The sequence below is a fragment of the Loxodonta africana genome, chromosome 8, assembly GCF_030014295.1.
Source record: "Loxodonta africana isolate mLoxAfr1 chromosome 8, mLoxAfr1.hap2, whole genome shotgun sequence".
In the NCBI taxonomy this organism is placed as follows: domain Eukaryota; kingdom Metazoa; phylum Chordata; class Mammalia; order Proboscidea; family Elephantidae; genus Loxodonta; species Loxodonta africana.
In genome coordinates, this window is record NC_087349.1 from 15,239,525 (window position 1) to 15,259,608 (window position 20,084).

Below are 20,084 nucleotides of genomic sequence, written 5' to 3' on the forward strand. Positions count from 1 at the left end.
TTGGCTCACTTGGGGCCAGGCTGCAACGTGGGAAGGTATGAGAAAGGAACAAATCTAAAAATGGCTGATGTTACCTTAAGGAATCTGAAAAGAACAAGGGGTCCCTGAAGGCCCAGCTACCCCTCCTAGAATGCTCAATAAGAACACCTTTCCAAAAGTACTAAGCAGGTACTCTACATTTCAGGATTTAGTCCTCTGACTGCTTAAAAGCACCCTTTCCACCCATACCCAGCATTCTTTATGGTTCAAAACTAACAGCTGGGGGAGGGGGGAGGGCAGGGGGCAAGGCAGCAGCTGTAAGAGTTCACCCAGCAGAGCTGCCCTGGGCTAGGCTCAGGGCCCGGGTTCCTGTCTAGTCCCTGGGGATATTTATATTTAATATACTTTTATATAAATACACAGAGAAATAGAAAATATAAATTCTGAGGGGTCAGGGGAGAAACATGAATAGAGTGCCTTAAAAAAAAAAAAAAAAAGATTTCTTGTGGAGTGGATTCTGACTCATAGCAACCCTACAGGATAGGGTAGAACTGCCCCATATGGTTTCCAAGGCTGCAAATCTTAACGGAAGCAGACTGCCACATCTTTTTCCCCAAAGAGCAACTGGTGGGTTTCAAAAGCTGACCTTTCGGTTAGCAGCGAGTGCTTAACCACTGCGCAACCAGGGCTTTTAAATACAGTGCCTACTACCAGTTAAATTCAACATTTAATGAGCAACTACTTTGTGCCAGGCATAGTGCTGGCAAAATACAGTAATGAAGTAAAGAAAGTCTAAGCCTAGAGTTGCTAACAACACCAAGTAGGTGCCTTGCCAAAAATAACAAAATAATAAACATACTAAGTTAGGCTTTTCACAGATCATATCTGCTAACCCTCACAACAACCAGGCAAGACAGGCACTAGTCTTCCCCTCTTCACCTATGAAGGGATTGAAGCTCAGGGAAGTTGCCTAAGGTAGCAGAGCTGGTGAGTGGTGAGCCAAGACACAACCCCACAACTTTCTGAGAGTCCAGTGTTTTTTTTCAGGAATTTCAGAGGAATGTCTACTTTCGCTCAATTCACTAGAATTGTTTCAGATGCTAGAACACCTTCAACAGACAATCAAAGGTCTGTCGCTGCAGTGCTGCCAACTGTGAGTTTGTTTTGGCAGTGACAGACAATCCCTTTCCGAGTCCTTGGCTTCTTGACAGTGTTGAAACTTCATCTCCCAGCAAGCCCCGCGGCCACGGCCCCGGCGAGGCATGATGGGTACCTCACCCCTCTCCCTTGTAGTGGCCCGGCGGCTGCGGGCCACATCATAGCCTGACGTCGGGGCGCGAAGTATCCTGGGACATGTAGTCCAGCCCGCCCCCGGACGCCCCCTCGGATGAATGGGGCCGGCGCCGACTGCGAACTACAGCTCCTCGGCTGGCCGCGTCGGTGCCCGCCGCGGGGGAAGGAGAGGCCACCGCGGGCGCCTCGGGGAGCAGCGCGCTGGGTGGGCGACGATGCTCGGTGGTGCGGCGGCGGGAGCAGTCCGACTTCCTGGGGTAGCGGTCTAGGCGGGCGCTTGCTCGGCGCGCTCGCTGCCTGGCCCCGGCCATGCACCCCGCCTTCGCCGTGGGCCTGGTGTTCGCAGGCTGCTGCAGCAACGTGATCTTCCTGGAGCTCCTGGCCCGGTGAGTGGTGCAGCCCTGCGCGCCGCCCGCCGTCCCGGTGGCAGCTTCTCAGCATCCCTGGGAGGGGCACACCCAGGGCGTTGCTGGCGTTACCCCCTTCCACACTCGGGGGGATTGAAGCCTTGAGAGAGATTCACGTGACTGGCCCAAGGTCAGCTGGAGCTAGGGGCAGAGCCCAGGGTTGCTCTCCAAACCACTCGCCCTCTCTTCCCTTCCGACTCCAGTTGTCTCCGTTCCTGCTAATGCCACATCGTTGACTTGAGCAAAGCTTTTTTGACTTGACGGCAATGGGTTTGGTTTTTGACTTATAAAGCGTTGCCATTTTTGTATGCGCTGCAGACAAAGTTTCATTTGTATTAAAGTGCTCCGCAGAGTACTGGCTTTATTGACTTCCGAGAGAGATGTGGTACTTTGCCCAGACATACATCTCAGTGATGTAGCAGAGCGGATTCTTACTTACGTAGAAGGTCGGGCCACGTGACCCGAGGCAGCATTTGCAGCTGTAAAATATTATATAGTCTTTAGCTTGGAAAGCATGTATATTAAAGTATAACTTTATAAACTGAGAAAAGTGATGACACTTTCCCAAAGGGAAGCTAGATTGGCTTTCTTGAGGGAGCGGGCAAAGAGTGTTGAGTAAGACTGTGCAAAGTTCAGTGGTTAAAAGCTATGACAGAAAAGACAACAGGTGGAGTGGAAAAGGCCAGGCCTGAAAGCTCAGAGTTATGAATTACAGCCTTGGCTCTGTCACCCCCTGGCTCTCTGATGTCTTTGGGTTGCGTCACCTGCAGTAAAACAATGTGTGGTGCGACCTGGCGCCCTATTTCTGAACCCATGCCCTATCTCCATGGGCAGTTGGAACAATCCTGTGCAGAAGACAGGGCAAGAATTACAATCTCTGTCTTATTGAAAGTGAAACATAGACCCAGAGAAGTTACGTGGCCTTTCAAGACCTTGCTTGTAAGTGGTGGAGAATGGGAATCCAGGAAGTGAGAGCTCCTAGTCCAGCACCTTTTTCAGTCTGCCTGTTCTTTCTGAACTTGAGCAGCCCATAGATTTTGGTCACCTGTTCTTCACATGGTGACTACTAGAAGTGTATTTTACCTTCATGTGACCGTTGATAAGCCATTCTGAAGCAACTAGCTTATTTAAGGTAGTCTGTGTGGGGTTACTTAACATTCGCTCTGCAGAAACTGCTGATAAAGATCTGTCATTTGTCATTCTTGGGAGTAGGTGGTGAGGGTATGTCAACGGAAGAAAAAGTGTATCTGACTGTAAGTCTGGGACATCGCGAAAGAAAGTCACCTTGGGAATTATTTTTAAAAATATGAAACAGCAACCTAATGAGGCCATCTGTGGAAATGAAGGTCGGAGAATAATAGTGTAATATTTGTGTTGAATATGCTGTCAGTTTAAGTTAAATCTTGCAAGACTGTATGACATCAGAATATGCTAGCAACAGAAGGCCCTCTTTACTAGTTATGAGTCTGTGGCTAAATTTCTTGGTCTCCCTGCATCTGTTCCCGAAACTGTAAAAGGGGGTGATGACTATTCCAACCTCAGAGGGTTTTGAAGGATTAAATGAGATGCACGAAAAAACCGGAAGCATCGTCATAGCCACTTCCCCTTCTCCCTGATGACTTTTGTCACAGTACATGGGTATACTTTGCTTTATGTGGTCTTCCAGAAAAGTTGTGGATAAATCTAACTTTACAAAATGTTTCTGTGCATTATTTAAAAAAAACCAAAAAACCAGTTGCCTTTGAGTCAATTCTGACTCATGGCGCCCCCATGTATTGCAAAGTAGAGCTGCACCTTATAGGGTTCTCAAAGATGTGACCTTTTGGAAGCAGATCGCCAGGCCTTTCTTCCGGGGTGCCTCTGGATGGATTGAACCGCCAGCGTTTTGGTTAGTAGTTAAGCACTTAACCATTTCCACCACCCAGGGACCTAAGTGCATTATAAAACCCACTGCCGTCGAGTCAATTCTGGCTCATAGCGACCCTATAGGACAGAGTAGAACTGCCCCATAGAGTTTCTGAGGAGCGCCTTTATAGGAGTTTCTATTTAGAACAGTTTATAAATAAATCATCACTCTATTTATATGAACTTTTACATCAGTATTGGGCTTTTATGAAGTGGGAGGAGGTACATTTATTAATATGAATGGTACGTCGGACTGAATAATAAGTGCCTTTTCCTAATTTGCTTAGACAAGCCCCGACTTCTCAAGTTACACAGATCAGTAGGAGCCCGTTGGACCAGATGATCACCAAGGTTCTTTCTAGATATGGCCTTCTTGGAATTCGTGACTTTACCTGGGACATCACGGTGGAAAGCTCATAGAGTTTTACAGAGCAGGAACTGTACTTTTCACGTGGCGTCCTTTGAACCTGTCTGTCCCCTACCCACTTTACCCACTGCTGTCGAGTTCATTCCGAGCGACCCCGTAGCACAGAGTAGAACTGCCCTGTAGGGTTTCCAAGGCTGTAAATCTTTACGGAGGCAGCTGGTGGGCTTGAACCACTGCCCTTGCAGTTAGCAGCCGAGCGCTTAACAACTGTACCGCCGGGGCTCCTATTACGCATCCTGACAAATGACAAATGGCACAGTAAATATAAATGGAAATGCTAAGTGACTGGCTGAAAGAAAAGAACATTTGTAACCATTTTCCCCAAGTTGGAAAACAAATTTAGGTTTTCGTTTTTGATTTTCATCCCAGTGATTGGAGCATGTGATGAAATCCGAAGCGTGGCGTGCAGAGCAGGTGTGCGGCGCTGAGTGCGTGCCTGGGTCCCCGCCTGCGGGAGCTCTCAGATTCCCTAGGAAACAAGAGACACACCATCAATCGGCTAAGCAGCTAGGCAAGGTGTTGTGTGTCTTATATCAGGAAAACCACCCGGAACATTTTCTTTTTCCCATCTTAGTTTTCAGTCAAAGGCCTGATGTTGAATTAAGTTAGAAAGTTTGCTAAATCTAGAATCAGAAGTACAAAAGGCATAAGCTATCTCCCTAACTCTGTCCATTCGAAATGGCTTTTTTAAAAAAAATAAATAAAAGTTTGGATTCTTGTCAAAGAGAATTCTAAGTCTCAGCAGATGCATGGATAAAAAAAAATGTGGTATTTCCATACGGTGGAATATCATTCAGCCATTAGGAGAAATACTTTAGCATAAATGAACCTTGAAAACACTATGCGGAGTAAAAATGGTTGGATGCAAAAGGGCAAATACTGTAGAATCCCACTTATATGAAATTTCTAGAATAGACAAATGCATAGAGACGGAAGACTGTTAATGGTTACCAGGGGGTTGGGGAGGGGAGTTATTGCTTCAGGGGCACTGAATTATGGCTTGGGGTGATGAGAAACTTCTGCAAATGGGGAGTGGAGATGGTTGCAGAAATAAGGTGAATGTAATTAATGTCACTGACTTGCCCCCTTAAAAACTGTTCAAATGACAAATGCTTCGTTGTATAAATCTTACCACAATAAAGTTTTTCTAAAAGAGGGAGAATTCAAAGTAAGAGAAACTGTTTGCGGTGAGTGAGTACAATTCCTGAGGAATAAAGTTCAAGAAAAGGAGAGATTTAGGGGAAAGGATCCAAGGTTTTCCTCTGAAGTTCTAAAATGAATTATTCAAGCTGTGTGCTTTAAAATTAAATAATTTCATTGGTAGCTATACAATAATGTGTTCCTAAAAACCTTTGTAAGTTGATTTTTTAAAGATCGACTCATGTGAACATATTAGGTAGCGTCTTAGTTTCTTAGTGCTACTGTAGCACAGATAACACAAGCGGGTGGCTTTAGAGAACGGAAATTTATTTCCTCACAGTTTAGGAGGCTAGAAGCCTGAATTCAAAGCACCGGCTCTAGGGGAGGGCTCTGACTGCGGGCCCGAGGAGAAAACCCCGGACTGTTTGAGCTTCTGTTCCTGGGTTCCTTGGTGGTCTTCACGTGGCGTCTGTCTTCCCCACGCCTGTGCTTCATGTCTCTGTGTCTGTGCCGCACCTTCCACGTCAGGGTTGGTTAGCTTTAGGACACACCCTACACTGATATGGCCTCATGAACATAACAAAGAAAACCCTATTTCCAAACAGGATTGATTCAGGTATAAAAAAAATTAAAACTGTGGCCCTCTAGTGGATTCCCACTCACAGTGACCCTATAGGACAGAGTGGAATTGCTTCATAGGATTTCCTAGGCTGAAATCTTTGTAGGAGCAGATCACCAGGTCTAACCGCTGACCTTTCAGTTAGCAGCCGAATGCTTAACCATGGTGCGTGCTACCAGGGCTCCTTTAATTCAGGTATGTTGTTACGTGCCGTCCAGCCGGTTCTAACTCATAGCTACTTTATGTACAACAGAGTGAAACACTGCCCAGTCCTGCTTGTTTGAACCCATTGTTGCAGCCACTGTGTTAATCTATCTTGTTGAGGGTCTTCCTCTCTTTTGCTGACTGTCTACTGAGCATAGTGTCCTTCTCCAGGGATTGGTCCCTCCTGATAACATGTCCAAAGTATGAGAGACGAAGTCTTGCCATTCTCATTTCTTAGGGGCATTCTGGCTGTATTTCTTCCAAGACTTTGGTCTTCTGACCATCTATGATATAGTCAATATTCTTTGCCAACGCCATAATTGAAAGGCGTAAATTCTTCCTCAGTCTTCCCTATTCACTGTCCAGCTTTTGCATGCATACGAGGCGAATGAAAATACCGTGGCTTAGGTCAGGCCACCTTAGTCTTCAAGGTGACATCTTGTCTTTAAAGAGGTCTTTTGCAGCAGATTTCCCCCAATGCAATGCGTTGTTTGATTTCTTGAGCGCTGCTTCCATGGGCATTGATTATGGATCCAAGTAAAATGAAATCCTTGACAACTTCAGTCTTTTCTCCATTTATAATGATGCTGCTTATTGGTCCAGCTGTGAGGATTTTTGTTTTCTTTATGTTGAGGTGCAATCCGTACTGAAGGCTGTAGTCTTTGATCTTCATCAGTAAGTGCCTCAAGTCCTCTTCACTTTCAGCAAGCAAGGTTGTGTCATCTGCATAACGCAGTTGGTAATGAGTCTTCCTCCAATCCTGATGCTGTGTCCTCCTTCATATAGGCCACCTTCTCATATTATTTGCTCAGCATGCGTACTGAATAAGTGTGGTGAAAGAATACAACCCTGACACACACTGATTTTGAACTACGCAGTATCCCCTTGTTCTGTTCGAATGATACCTCTTGGTCTATGTGTAGGTTCCTCATGAGCACAATTCAGTGTCCTGGAATTCCCATTCTTCACAATGTTATCCATAATTTGTTATGATCCATGCAGTTGAATGCCTTTGCATAGTAAAACACCAGTAAACATCTTTCTGGTATTCTCTGCTTTCAGCCTTTGAAGCCTTCCGTTGAGCTCTTTTACTTAATCATTTCTTCCATTCACTTGAGGTGCTCTGCATTCAAAAGCAGGTTTCAGAGTCCCTTCTGACATCCATTTTGGTCTTTCTTTCCTGTCTTTTTAATGACCTTTTTCTTTCTTCATTTATGACGTCCTTGATATCGTCCCACAACTTGTCTGGTCTTTGGTCGTTAGTGTTCAGTGAGTCAAATCTGTTCTTGAGATGGTCTTTAAATCCAGGTGGGATATTCTCAAGGTCGTGCTTTGACTCTGGTGGACTTGTCTTAATTTTCTTCAGCTTCAACTTGAACTTGCGTATGAGCAATGGATAGTCTTTTCCACAGTTGGCTCCCAGTCTTACTCTGACTGATGATATTAAGCTTCTGTATCATCTCTTTCCACCAATGTAGTTGATTTAATTCCTGTGTTTTCTGTCTGGCGAGGCCCACGTGTATAGTTGTCATTTATGTTGTTGAAAAAAGGTATTTCCAATGAATACGTTGTTGGTCTTACAGAATTCTGTCTTGCGATCTCTGGCTTCATTTCTATCGCCAAGGTCATATTTCCCAATTACCAGTTCTTCTTCTTTGTTTGCAGTTTTCACATTTCCAATCACCAGTAGTTACCAGTGCATCTTGATTACACGTTTGGTCAATTTCAGACTGCAAAAGTTGATAAAAATCTTCAATTTCTTTATCTTTGGCATTAGTGGTTAGTGCGTAAATTTGTATAATAGTCATATTAACTGGTCTTCCTTGTAGGTGTATGGATATTACCCTATTACTGACAGCGTTGTACTTCAGGATAGCCCTTGAAATGTTCTTTTTGAAGATGAGTGCAATGCCATTCCTCTTCAAGTTGTCATTCCCAGTGTAATAGACCATATGATTTTCTAATTCAAAATGGCCAATGCCAGTCCGTTTCAGCTCACTAATGCCTGGGATATTGATGTTTATGCATTCCATTTCATTTTTGACAACTTCAAATTTTCCTAGACACATACTTCATACATTCCACGTTCTAACTATTAATGGACCTTTGCAGCTGTCTGTCCTCATTTTGAGTCAAGCATCAGCAGATGAAGGTTTCAGAACTTGACTCCATCTGCATCATTAAGGTGGGGACTCTACTTTGAGGAGGCAGCTTCTCCTCAGACATCTTTTGAGTGCCTTCTGACCTGAGAGGCTCATCTTCGGGCACTATATCAGACAGTGTTCCGCTGCTATTTATAAGGTTTTCACTGGCCAATTTTTTTCAGAAATAGACTGCCAGGTCCTTCTTGCTAGTCTGTCTTAGTCTGGAAGTTCTGCTGAAATCTGTCCCCCATGGGTGACCCTGCTGGTATCTGAAATAGTGGTAGCAAAGTTTCTAGCATCATAACAACACACAAGCCACCACCGTAGAACAGACTGATAGATGCGTGGTGCGATGGTGGGACTGCAACATGCAAGGTCCTAAATGCTGGCAGTCCTTGCGTTGTGTTCTTTGCCTTTTACTCTCTCTGGCAGGCGGTGTGCTAAGTGCTTTTCAGGAATTGGCACATTTACTCTACAGTAAACCAATGAGATAGGCACTAATTCCATTCCCATTTCACAGGTTAGAAAACTAGACTTAGGATAATTAACTTCCACTGTCACATAGGATGTGATAAACCCGGATCTTGTATGTTGTCTGTACGTTTAACCACTGTGGAACATGGTGTTTCTCAGCCCGAGGCAGCACATGGGAACTGCCTGTGGATCTTAAACACACACAGACATACACAACCACACAACTCCTGTCCCTTTCACCAGACCTAGACTAGTGGTTCTCAACCCTGGTTGCACGTCAGAAACAAGTGGGAAGCTTTTAAAAGTACAGTCCAGTTAAATCACAGCTGGGAGGTTGAAGCATCTGGGCTTATAAAGAGCAGTGATTCTAGTGCCTAGCCGGAGCTGAGAAGTGGTGCACTAGGAGCTACCTGGAGCTGAAGTTCCTTTTCCTGTCCCTTCTGCTTAGGCTAACCAAACCAAAAACCCATTGCTATCGAGCCAATTGCAATTCATAGCAACTCTGTAGGACAGAGTGGAACTGCCCCATGGGATCGCACCAGTGGTTAAGTGTTCGGCTGCTAACCGTAAGGTCAGGAGTTCGAATCCATTAGCTGCTCTTTGGAAACCCTGCTGGGCAGTTCTCCTCTGTCCTGTAGGGTCACTATGAGTCAGAAAAGACTATACTGCAGTGTTTTTTTTCCTAATCTCTATGGAAGCAGACTGCCGCATCTTTCTCCTGAGGAGCGTCTGGTGGGTTCGAACCACTGACCTTTTGGTTACCAGGTGAGTGCTTAGCCACTGCACCACCAGGCCTCCCACTGACCTTTTGGTTACCAGGTGAGTGCTTAGCCACTGCACCACCAGGCCTCCCTGTACTTAGTGGTTTTAATTTGCTCCTTGAATGCTGTGAATGTCTTCCATGATCTTTTATGGATTCCTGCAACATTTAACCTGTCCCTTGACCATAATAAATGCTCAAAGAGAAATTGTTGAATATAAAGCAGTAGTTTTCAAGGAAACCTTCATGGGCCAAAGAAAAACAAACTTATTGTTGCAGTTCAGTCAGTTCTGACTCATAGCAGCTCGACAGGACAGAGTAGAACTTCTCCATAGGGTTTCCAAGTCTGTAAATCTTTATGGGATCAAATCGCCAGGCCTTTTCTCTGTGGAGAATTGGGTTCGCAACCGACCTTTCGGTTAGCAGCTGAGCACTTAGCCACTGCGCCACCAGGACTCCTTCCCTTCATGGGCAGTGGGGCTAAATGAGCAGTAACAGTGTTCCTAAAGATGGCAAGCATAGTCCTACACAAGAATGACTCACGTCTGGCACGGTCTGTGTTCACGTGTGATAGGTGGTTTGAGAATTTGTATACCCTGGCCTTGCTATTTAATAATAATACCACCAATAGAGAATGGAGTGTTTAATAAATAGCATTGTCTTAATATAAAATGCATGTATTAGTATTTGGCAATGCAGTTAAGTCCTTCTAATCACAAGCTGTAAACGTCCTTGGTCAAAATGAAAATATAGAATATGAAGGCACGTGAGAATTAGTAATACGGAAACCTGGCAGCTGCAGGTAGGCAAAGACAACTAGCTGCTCGTTTTGTACTTCTGATGATTGAGCAGACCCAATGGAGGACGAGTTCAAGAAAACCATAAACATTTTAAGTAACTAATTTTCTCAGAGTGCCTCATGAGACATGTCAACAGGAATTTTTCTGCCATATGAACTTGTTCCTAGCGGTCACTGAGAAGATTCTCTAACCCTTCCATAGATTGCCAAAGAGGTTCAATTTAATTCCCCGAACACCTGTCGAGTGCCTATTACAGGTAGTTCCTGGATTAGGGATGAGTTCCATTCCTAAGTCTGTCTTTAAGTCGCATTTGTACGTAAGTTGGAACAGGTACGGTTCTTATCTAATGTTAGTCAAATGTTTGTCTTAGTATATAGTATGTAGTATATAGTGTACATTTCTGTGCATAAAAAACATTAAAAACACACTTCCAGGTACACAAAAACATGTTCAGGATAATAATACAGTAATAATATTTTGATGGGTCTTGCAAAGTAGCACCTTTGTTAGTATGAACCATTGTATGTACCTTGAATATTTAATAGAGCAATCTTTATAGGGATTGGTTCATAACTCCCGGTTGTGTGTAAGTCCAAAGGTAGTAACCTGATGACTGCCTGTATATTTGAATACCGTGTTAAGTGTTGTGGAGAGTAGTAGACTGGCAGTGTCTCCCAACCTTGTTTTCATTATTGTCCTCCCAAGGAGTCTGTTTAGACATTTTTTCTTAATCACTGCTCCACAGATATACTGTATTTCTATGTATATATATCTGAGCTTTATACTTATAAAAGGAGTAAGATTGCCCCCTCCCCAGCTGCAAGAAGCCGTTTTTATCCCCTTGGGCACTATCTACAGTGATGCCCTGTTATCCACACAGGGTACATTTCTTCAATTGACAGCAGTCTCCGTGATTCCTGGTTGCACTGAGGTAGAAACATTCCAGAATCTTCACTGAAGACCTCTTGGCTAAGTAAGGATTTCAGTAAGAACATATGACTGATTTCCTGCAGCTTACTAGGAGAGGTGTGTCGTAGTTCTAGGAAGGAGCATACCAGAGAGATTCTTACCCGTGGCCTGGTAGACCTAGGCAGAAGTCAGATGAGAAAGCTTGACAGTCAGGATTTTGCCCTGTGGGTACAATGCTAAATGTCTGTGATCCATGGAACGTGAAAGCCTAGGGAAAGAGGGACGATGGGCAGTTGAAATCGATCCTCCCTACTATTCAGGAACTGTCAATGTAACAAGTCTCGTCAGTGCCCTATATCTCATTTTTGTGCCTTTTTTTGTTCTCTTTTTTCCTGTCTACTTATGCAGGAAGCATCCAGGATGTGGGAATATCGTGACATTTGCACAGTTTTTATTTATTGCTGTGGAAGGCTTTCTCTTTGAAGCGGATTTAGGAAGGAAGCGACCAGCTATCCCAATAAGGTATGGCACGTTGAAGTCTGTCTTAGTCATCTAGTGCTGCTGTAACTGAAATACCACAAGCGGATGGCTTTAACAAAGAGAAATTATTGTCTCACAGCCTAATAGGCTACAAGTCCAGATTCAGGGCGTCAGCTCCAGGGAGAGGCTTTCTCTATTGGCTCTGGAGGAAGGTCCGTATAATCAGTTTTCCCTTGGTCTGGGAGCTTCTTTGCGCAGGAACCTCCGGTCCAAAGGATGCAGTCTGCTTCCCACACTGCTTTCTTGGTGGTATGAGGTTCCCGTGTCTGTCTGTTTGCTTCTCTCTTTTATATCTCAAAAGAGATTGGCTAAGATGTTATCTAATCTTGTAGATCTCATCAATATAACTGCCACTAATCCATCTCGTTGGAAGCCCTGGTGGTGTAGTGGTTAACTAGTACGGCTGCTAACCAAGAGGTCAGCAGTTCAAATCCGCCAGGCGCTCCTTGGAAACTCTAGGGGGCAGTTCTGCTCTGTCCTGTAGGGTCACTATGAGTCGGAATCGACTTGACAGCGGTGGGTTTTTTTGGTTTTAATCCAACTCATTACATCATAGTGATAGGATTTACAACACATAGGGAAAACACATCAGATGACAAAATGATAGACAATAAAATAATACTGGAAATCATTGCCTAACCACATTGACACGTATTTTTTATGGGAACACAATTCAATCCATGACAAAGCCTTTTAACTTTTGTTTTTTAAAAGAAGAGCTTTTCCGGGACCTGTATAAAAGGAACATAAATCATCCTTCCATAAAATTTGTATGAAAGGTATCAGTAGAACAAGAATTTATTTCTGAAGTTAATATGTTGTGAAACTTCAGGGATCTCATTTTCAGTATAAAGTTCTTGCTGCAACACTTATAACTATGATGGACACAGCTCTCTGTATGTGTGTATGTATAGTAAGTTGTTGTGTGTTATCAAGTTGATCCCAACTCATAGGGGCCCTAGATGACAGAGTAGAACTGCCCCATAGGGTTTCCCAGGTTGTAATCTTTATGGGAGCAGATTACCAGGTCTTTTCTCCCGTGGAGTAGCTGGTGGGTTCAAACCACCGACCTTTTAGTTAGCAGCAGAGCACTTAACCACTGCGCTACTAGGGCTCCATGTAGAGTATAAACTCAAACCAAACCTGTTGCTGTCAAGTCCATTCTGACTCCCAGCGACCCGATAAGACAGAGTAGAACTGCCCCAAAAGGTTGCCAGGGAGCAGCTGGTGGATTTGAACTGCTGACCTTTTTGGTTAGCAGCCACAGCTCTTAAACGCTGCACTGCCAGGGCTGCATAATCAGTCAGAAGCCTAGTTTTACCACAATATATGCTGTCCTTTGTGTCGAGAAGGCTCTCAGACGGTTTAAGAGTGCGCCTGTTCCTTTTTAAAGCTGCCTGGCAAGCCAAGCCAAACGGTCGATTGCAGACCTCCGTCCGTGAGTCCAGATTGCATACTCTACTCACGGGGCAGTTCTTATAATAAACACCGTGTTGAAAACTCAGCATTCTTGCCGTGAGAGACTTGAGTAAAAGTGTAGGCCGTGCATTTTTGAGTACTTGGTAGGATGCTGTGACTTAATCCCTCAGAGGGCGACATTCTGGCGTGACTGTGTCCAGATACTGAAGTGAAGGCTGATCATTGCCAGTGTCCTTTACCACGTTCCTGGGAGCCAGCTGGTGAGAACCTGGCTGGATTTCCTTATTAATGTTGTAAGTCTTCTCATGTGGGGCTGAATATTCTAAATATTTTTTGTTTTTCATAAAGCTGTGTCCTCCTGAAGGCTAGCATTTATATCACAGTAGGAATGGCAGTGTTTTTGACTCTGGCCCTTTCCCTTCTCCCTTTACCTGTCCTGTTCTGCTTCCATGGGTGTAGTTCAGGGACTTATTACTTGCCCCGTAACTTATAGTAGTACCCTAGCTGCCTGACCTCCCTGCTTCCCACCTCTTCATCCCTCTACTTTCAGCTTCCGACAGCTTTCTCAGGCCCCCTCCAGCTCACGAGCCCTCAGTGGTACCGTTATATTCAGAATGAAGTCCGAGCTCCCTGCTCTGCCTGCTGAGGCTCCCCGTGAGCATGCCCTAACAGCCAGACCCCCAAGTGTGTCCTGTCTGTGGCAGCTGTTTACCTTCCATGTGTGAAGCTGGAATCCAGGCCTTGCCCGTGTCACTCCTCCCCATGAGCAGTTACGAGGCAGCACTGTGCGGGCAGCCATGTCGGATAAATTGGAATTGATTATCCTGATACACTCTGTCCTTGACACACTGTGTCTCCAGATGGTATCTCTTCAGGATAGGAATGAGAAAATTTGGCAAGGAACATTGTGAAGTCATCACCGATAGCACATTACTTAGCTGTTGCTAGCGGTTTTGCTCGTATGTAATGCTGTGTTCTGTATTCACTGTAAAGCAACTCAAACTACCTAGACTGCGTTCATTTAGCCCTCGTTTGGCTGCCTATTAGGAGTCTCTGGGTGGCGCAGATGGTTAAGCACTTAACTACTAGCCAGACGGTTGGCAGTTTGAACCCACCCAGAGGCTCCTCAGAAGACAGGCCTGGTGCTTTGCTTCTGAAAGGTCACAATCTTGAAAACCCTGTAGAGCAATTCTGTTCTGCATAGGTGAGGGCACCATGAGTCAGAACAGACTCCATGACAACGAACGACAGTGGCTTCCTGTTGGGGCATATGGCTCAATGCCTAACAGCAAACAATAGGTTCTAGTCAGGGAACATAGATGGAGACGTATTGCCATCATATTCTTCAGGTGTGTGGAGGTGGAAAAGGCTGGGTATTTGTGCACAAAGACCAGCATTTTCTGAAGAGTATGGGACTGTGAAACCCAGAAAAAAGGGTTCCAAGATTAAAATGTCAGGGAAACACTGGATACAACTATTCAGGGCCTTTAATTTGCTGATTATCATCATCAGTTTCCTAGGGACTACTCTTGAAACCTTTCGTTTTCCACAGTGTTTTCCCCTTTTTCCATAACACATCTTGAGGGAACTAGCAGTTCAGGAAATATACCAGGGAAGATCACTGCAGGTATTGCAGAATCTACACAGGTCAGGTGATCAGTGCAGACCACCACACCACCTCTGCCCTGGCCTGTAGCCTCCTGTGCCCTGCCCCTCATGTTCCTGAATTTACACAGGTTAGGTGATCAGTGCAGACCACCACACCACCTCTGCCCTGGCTGCCGTGGCCTGTAGCCTCCTGCGCTCCGCCCCTCATGTTCCAGAATTTACACAGGTCAGGTGATCAGTGCAGACCACCACACGGCCCCCACTCTGGCCTGTAGTGCCCTGCGCCCCGCCCCTCATGTTCCTGAACTCCACTGTGAAGAATGTCACTTGGAACCGAGTCTTTGAAAGTCCTTAGCCTATTTATTGAGAGGTGACATTTCCAAGAAACCTCTTCATGTACACCAATGGGAGATACTGTTTTCTGCATTAGTAATTTTAAGGAGCTGAAAATATGATGTAAATAATCTCATTTCCTTTTTGTCTTGAAGTTAGAAAGCTTAAAACAATGTTTGTGACCCACCATAAGCAAATACATGGGGGCTTGTGTTGAAATTTAAACTTCCGATATTGTGTGTCTTACTTACTTTGGTCCTGCATTGTTTTTTATTTTAAATGTTACCTTTTCTCTGATTGCATGTATTAGGTTGAATCATATGAAATTGCTGGTATTCACCCCTTTTTGTCCAACAAAACATGGCAAGTTTATATAATTTAGCAAAATAGGTCTGAAAGCATCCGAAATGTTTTCTAGATCAAAGTAGGGCCTAAAAATGTAAGCTTATTTAGTTATTTATTTGTTCATTGATTGTTCACTTGCCTTCATTCCTTTGTCTTTCTAAGTTGTTGGAGTCACTGGATTTGTTTTTTTTTTTTTTTTTAGTTTTTGTCTTTATTTTAAGAGCTATCAACTTCCCCAAAACCCTGATTTTAAATACAAATCTTTACGAGGTGAACAATGTCCTCATTCAGGTGCTGCTGATCCAGAACGTGGGATAACTTTAACAGTCGCTGGGCTCAAAGTAGCCCTCAGCTTGGCAAAACATTTCTTTAGAAATAGTGAAAAATACATAAACAGGAGTGTGGAGGAACTATTTGAGAGAAATAATCATCTTCAGGTATTTCAGAGGTATACGAAAATAAAATATAAAAAATTGATACGATAAGAAAAATTATCTGTTCACTTTAAAAAACCTGCCATATCTATCAGCTAACACTTCTGAAGCCTAGTTTTAAGTTGCTATGTATATTTTAAACATAATAAAAGTGTTTTTTATTTTTTAACAATCTGTAATCCAGACTTATCACATATCAGTCTGGCTTGTAAAGTACTTTCATATGTACTTAGTGTGGGACTTCAAGGAGTGGTGACACGGTTAAGCACTCAGCCACTAACCAGAAGGTTGGTGGTTCCAACCCACTCAGTGGCATCATGGGAGAAAGACCTGGCAATCTGCTCTCGTAAAGCTTATGGCCTAGAAAACCCTGTGGGGCAGTTTGGCTCTGTCACATGGGGTCGCTATGAGTCTGACCGGCACCTTACAACAGCAATATTGGGCTTCACAAAATAATAGTGACACAATCCTTTAACACTGTGAAAACATCCAAAATACTTTTTTTAACCAAGAATATATTTCCTTCTTGGCTTGATCCTCCTGAAGTGGTAGATTCCATGTGATGGGGTGTCCCCTTGCTTTCCAGGTACTACGCCGTGATGGTCACCATGTTCTTCACCGTCAGTGTGGTGAACAACTACGCCCTGAATCTCAACATCGCCATGCCCCTGCACATGATATTTAGATCTGTGAGTGCTGCCGTTGGCACGCGTGCGTCCCCTGACAATGTTGCCAACTAGGTAGATCGGAAACACAGCAAAAGTAGAAAGTCTTGTGAGGAGAAAAGTCTAGAGTATGAGAATGGGCATCATGAGCGAGTGACCAGACAGGATGGCTTTCACCTGAGAAGTGAGGGGGAAAAGAGAGTGACATGGAAGTAAGGGTTTGCTTTATTTCATTTGGCCCAGCTCTGAGGAGTGATTCCTAAAAGGAAAATTAAAAGTTCCCTCAGAAATAGATTTTACCTTTAATTTCCTTCATCTAGTTGATTTTTATATTTAAACTGGATTTTAATCTTATTTAACTTCTTATCCCTTACTTTTTGTTTCTTCCATAAAGTTCAGTTGGCTTCTAGTACACGAAAGAGGTACCTTGCTTTTCTGATTTTATTTAAGCAGAGGCTTGAGATAATTACATAAAGGAAGACTCTTGCTGAAGGAAGGATTTCTCCTGAAGCAGTAGTGGTCTTCTCTGTCCCATGCGTGGCAGGAGGTCTGGGTGTAGTACTGATATAAATGACAACAGAGTGTTCCCTGAAGGGAACTTCAAGGCGAATATAGTTTGAATTGCAGAAGAATGCAAAATAGGTGATAATTGGAGTTATAACGTTATACTGTGTGTTGGAGGTTCTTGGGAGGTCGAATGTGCTAGTCCCGAAGGGAATTTCTAAGGCCAATTGTAATGACTAAGATGGCCTCCCAAGTGTTGAACACACAGTAGGCTTTCAGTAAGTACTTGCTGATTGATGGACACCTTCCAGAGAATAAATAGATCCTCACGTGACTTTCACTAAGGCTGTGGGGAGGCAGGAGGACCACTTGTTAAAAGCTCTTACAAATTAGATAGATGGGAAATTTGACCAAAAAACAAATCTGTGATATAATTTATTCCTGCCAGCCTTAGCTTCAGCTAGGAGTTGACCACTTTTATTCTCATTGTCATCTTTAAAAGGTTTTACTAATTTACCTGATAGGTTTTTGTGGTCTATATTTTTTGCTATCTTAGGAGAAAACTGAACTTTACTTATTAATCATCATAACCTCCGTTCTATTTCCCCTCCCCGCCCCCACGCATGTTCCAATTTATCTTGAATTACGTGACTGTCTTTTCCTAGTATGCTAACTCTCTTCCTGTTCTCTCTGCTGCAGGGTTCTTTGATTGCCAGCATGATTCTGGGAATTATCATTTTGAAGAAAAGGTAAATGCACTTTCATGTTTTATGTATAGGAGTGCTATCCTGAGCCAACATCCATAGCTAGTCATCTGGATTCCTTCTCCCATCGTGGGGATACGCTTGTTCTTAGCCCTCTACCTTTTTTTCAGTTCTCTTTGTGACCAGTGATGCACATTTATGAGGCAGTTGACCAAGTAAGGCCCCACCTGTGGCTTTGGAGAAGCGTCTCCTCAGAGTAGAGCTGACTAGCTCCTGTTATTGAGTCATTAGTACCGTGCTAACCTACTAAGCGAATTGATCTAGAATTGCTCTGTCCAGTATGGTAGCCACCAGCCACATGCAACTGTTTGCATTTAGATTACTTAAAATTAACTAGAATATTTCATTTCTCAGGCTCACTAGTCACATTTGAAATGCTTAGTCCCCACACGTGGCTAGGGGCTACCATATTGAAGAGCCCAGATACAGACACTTCCAACAGCACAGAAGTTCTCTTGGCAGTGGTGTCGTAGGAGGTGTTCATCAGTGCAAAGTAATGAACCAAAGGATAATCATACATATTAGAAAAGAAATTCCTAAAAGGCCTAAATGGCCAAGAAGATGGGATGGAAAGTTTCAGAAAAGTTCTTCATGACTCTGTCACCAATGGCTTTTTCAAGGGTAGGTGGGAAATGTCAGAAGTACCTGGGATGCTTTTTCAAAGCCTGTATCTTCCACCTTCATTCTGGGCCTCACTCTCACTCTCACTCTCACTCTCAAGGAGAAGGGCTTTACACATAGAGTCTGGGAAATTTCTCAGTGTATTGCGTATCCAGCCCTAGTATTGGAACTGTACTAGCTTAGAAGGGAACCTGTCAGTTCAGCGTGTGAGAGCCTAGATTTTTAAGTAATGATGCCTGTATCATAAAAGGGCAGTTGTGGAGTTCTGGTGGCGTAGTGCTTAAGAGCTACAGCTGCTAACCAAAAGGTTGGCAGTTCGAACCCACCAGCCACTCCTTGGAAACCCTATGGGGCAGCTCTACTCTGTCCTATAGGGTTGCTATGAATCAGAATCGGTTCAGTGGCAATGGGTTTGGTTTTTGGTTTCTCTGTTAGGCTCCTTGGAAACTCTGGTGGCATAGTGGTTAAGTGCCACGGCTGCTAACCAAGAGGTCAGTAGTTCGAATCTGCCAGGTGCTGCTTGGAAACTCTATGGGGCAGTTCTACTCTGTCCTGTAGGGTCACTCTGAGTTGGAATCGACTCGACGGCAGCAGGTTTGGTTTTGGATTAGGCTCCTTATCATGAACGCTGTATCTCCTGAGGCTTATGTATCCCCCACATAAGCGCAGTTGTCATTGATGGCCGTCTGGGTTCTCGGCATTGAAGCATGCATGTTTATATAATATTCAGATTTGTTGTGTTTGAAGTGACCATTGTGCTTCTCAGTAGTGTTGAAATTACCAGATCACCACCTTGGGACATACCTGTGGTCCTTCCAACCTTTGATTCTGGCCCCATAACAGGGATACAAAGGAACATGTCACAGAAGGACTTGTATTCTCCTGATATTTACCCCAAATGTGCAGGGCCTTTCTCAAGCATCTCAGTTTCCCTAATGAACTTGTTTTGGGTTTCTAATCTTGAATTGATCCAAGCCTTTTTGACTCTTTTCAATTTGAATCACCCGTAGAGCAAGAATTTCTGTAAGTTAACTATCTAATGTAGTGAATGAGTAACTTACTATCTCTTTTTATTTATCTTGGTTAGAAGCCTCCAGAGTTCATAGAGTGCTCATTATTCCAGAATTCAAAGACCAAACCTGTTTACCTTCACTGTGTCCTTCATCGTGTCTGTGGCCTGAGTTAACCTCTTCATCGTTGTCTTTGCAGACTGAAGAGTTCTTTATTTGTAGATCTGCCCTGGGCAATGCCCGTTTCCTCACCCCACCCTCTTTTCCACTGTGGTCCTCTTAGCCCTTCTACTTCACTTTCCTTGCTTCTTAGCTAGTTTTGTTGGCCTTTTATGAGGTGCTGTGCCCAGGTCTGTACAAAGCATTCGAGTAGAAAACCTTGGAAGGTTCCATGCTATAAGTTTACTTTCTTTTCATTCTTGCCTGAGGCCCTTTGCTTTATCACCAAGAGCCTGAGAGGGAGCCTAATGATGCTACTTTAACCCCTTGCCATCCAGTCGATTGGGACTCAGCAACCCTTTAGGACAGAGTAGAACTGCCCCATAGGGTTTCCAAGGGGCAGCTGATGGATTCGAACTGCCGACCTTTTGGTGAGCAGCCGAGCTCTTAACCACCGTGCCACCAGGGCTACTTTAGCTAATATGAAATGCCACCGTTATTACTGCCGGCAGTCCTCTAAGTGGAATATGCCTTTAAAAACAGCGTTGAAGTCATTTCATTCTGAGACTATAAAAAAAAATCACCTCCCCTGAAAATGGACGATAGAATTATTTTCTGCGT

The 20,084-nt window shown here is 44.0% G+C and overlaps 1 protein-coding gene across 3 annotated transcripts in view; it reads left to right on the forward strand.

Annotated features, from left to right (window-relative positions):
- The first annotated feature begins 1,429 nt into the window (after nucleotides 1-1,429).
- SLC35B4 (solute carrier family 35 member B4) overlaps nucleotides 1,430-20,084 on the forward strand; it is a 33,511-nt gene continuing 14,856 nt past the window's right edge. Inside the window, exons 1-4 of one of the 3 annotated variants that reach the window (XM_064289700.1) lie at nucleotides 1,430-1,658; nucleotides 11,470-11,583; nucleotides 16,327-16,429; nucleotides 17,609-17,658. In XM_064289700.1, coding sequence (XP_064145770.1) covers nucleotides 1,582-1,658; nucleotides 11,470-11,583; nucleotides 16,327-16,429; nucleotides 17,609-17,658 — 344 coding nt within the window. In that variant the 5' untranslated portion in view covers nucleotides 1,430-1,581. The remainder of the gene's footprint in view (nucleotides 1,659-11,469; nucleotides 11,584-16,326; nucleotides 16,430-17,608; nucleotides 17,659-20,084) is intronic. The other 2 variants (XM_023539970.2, XM_003420877.4) reach the window with 2 other exon arrangements.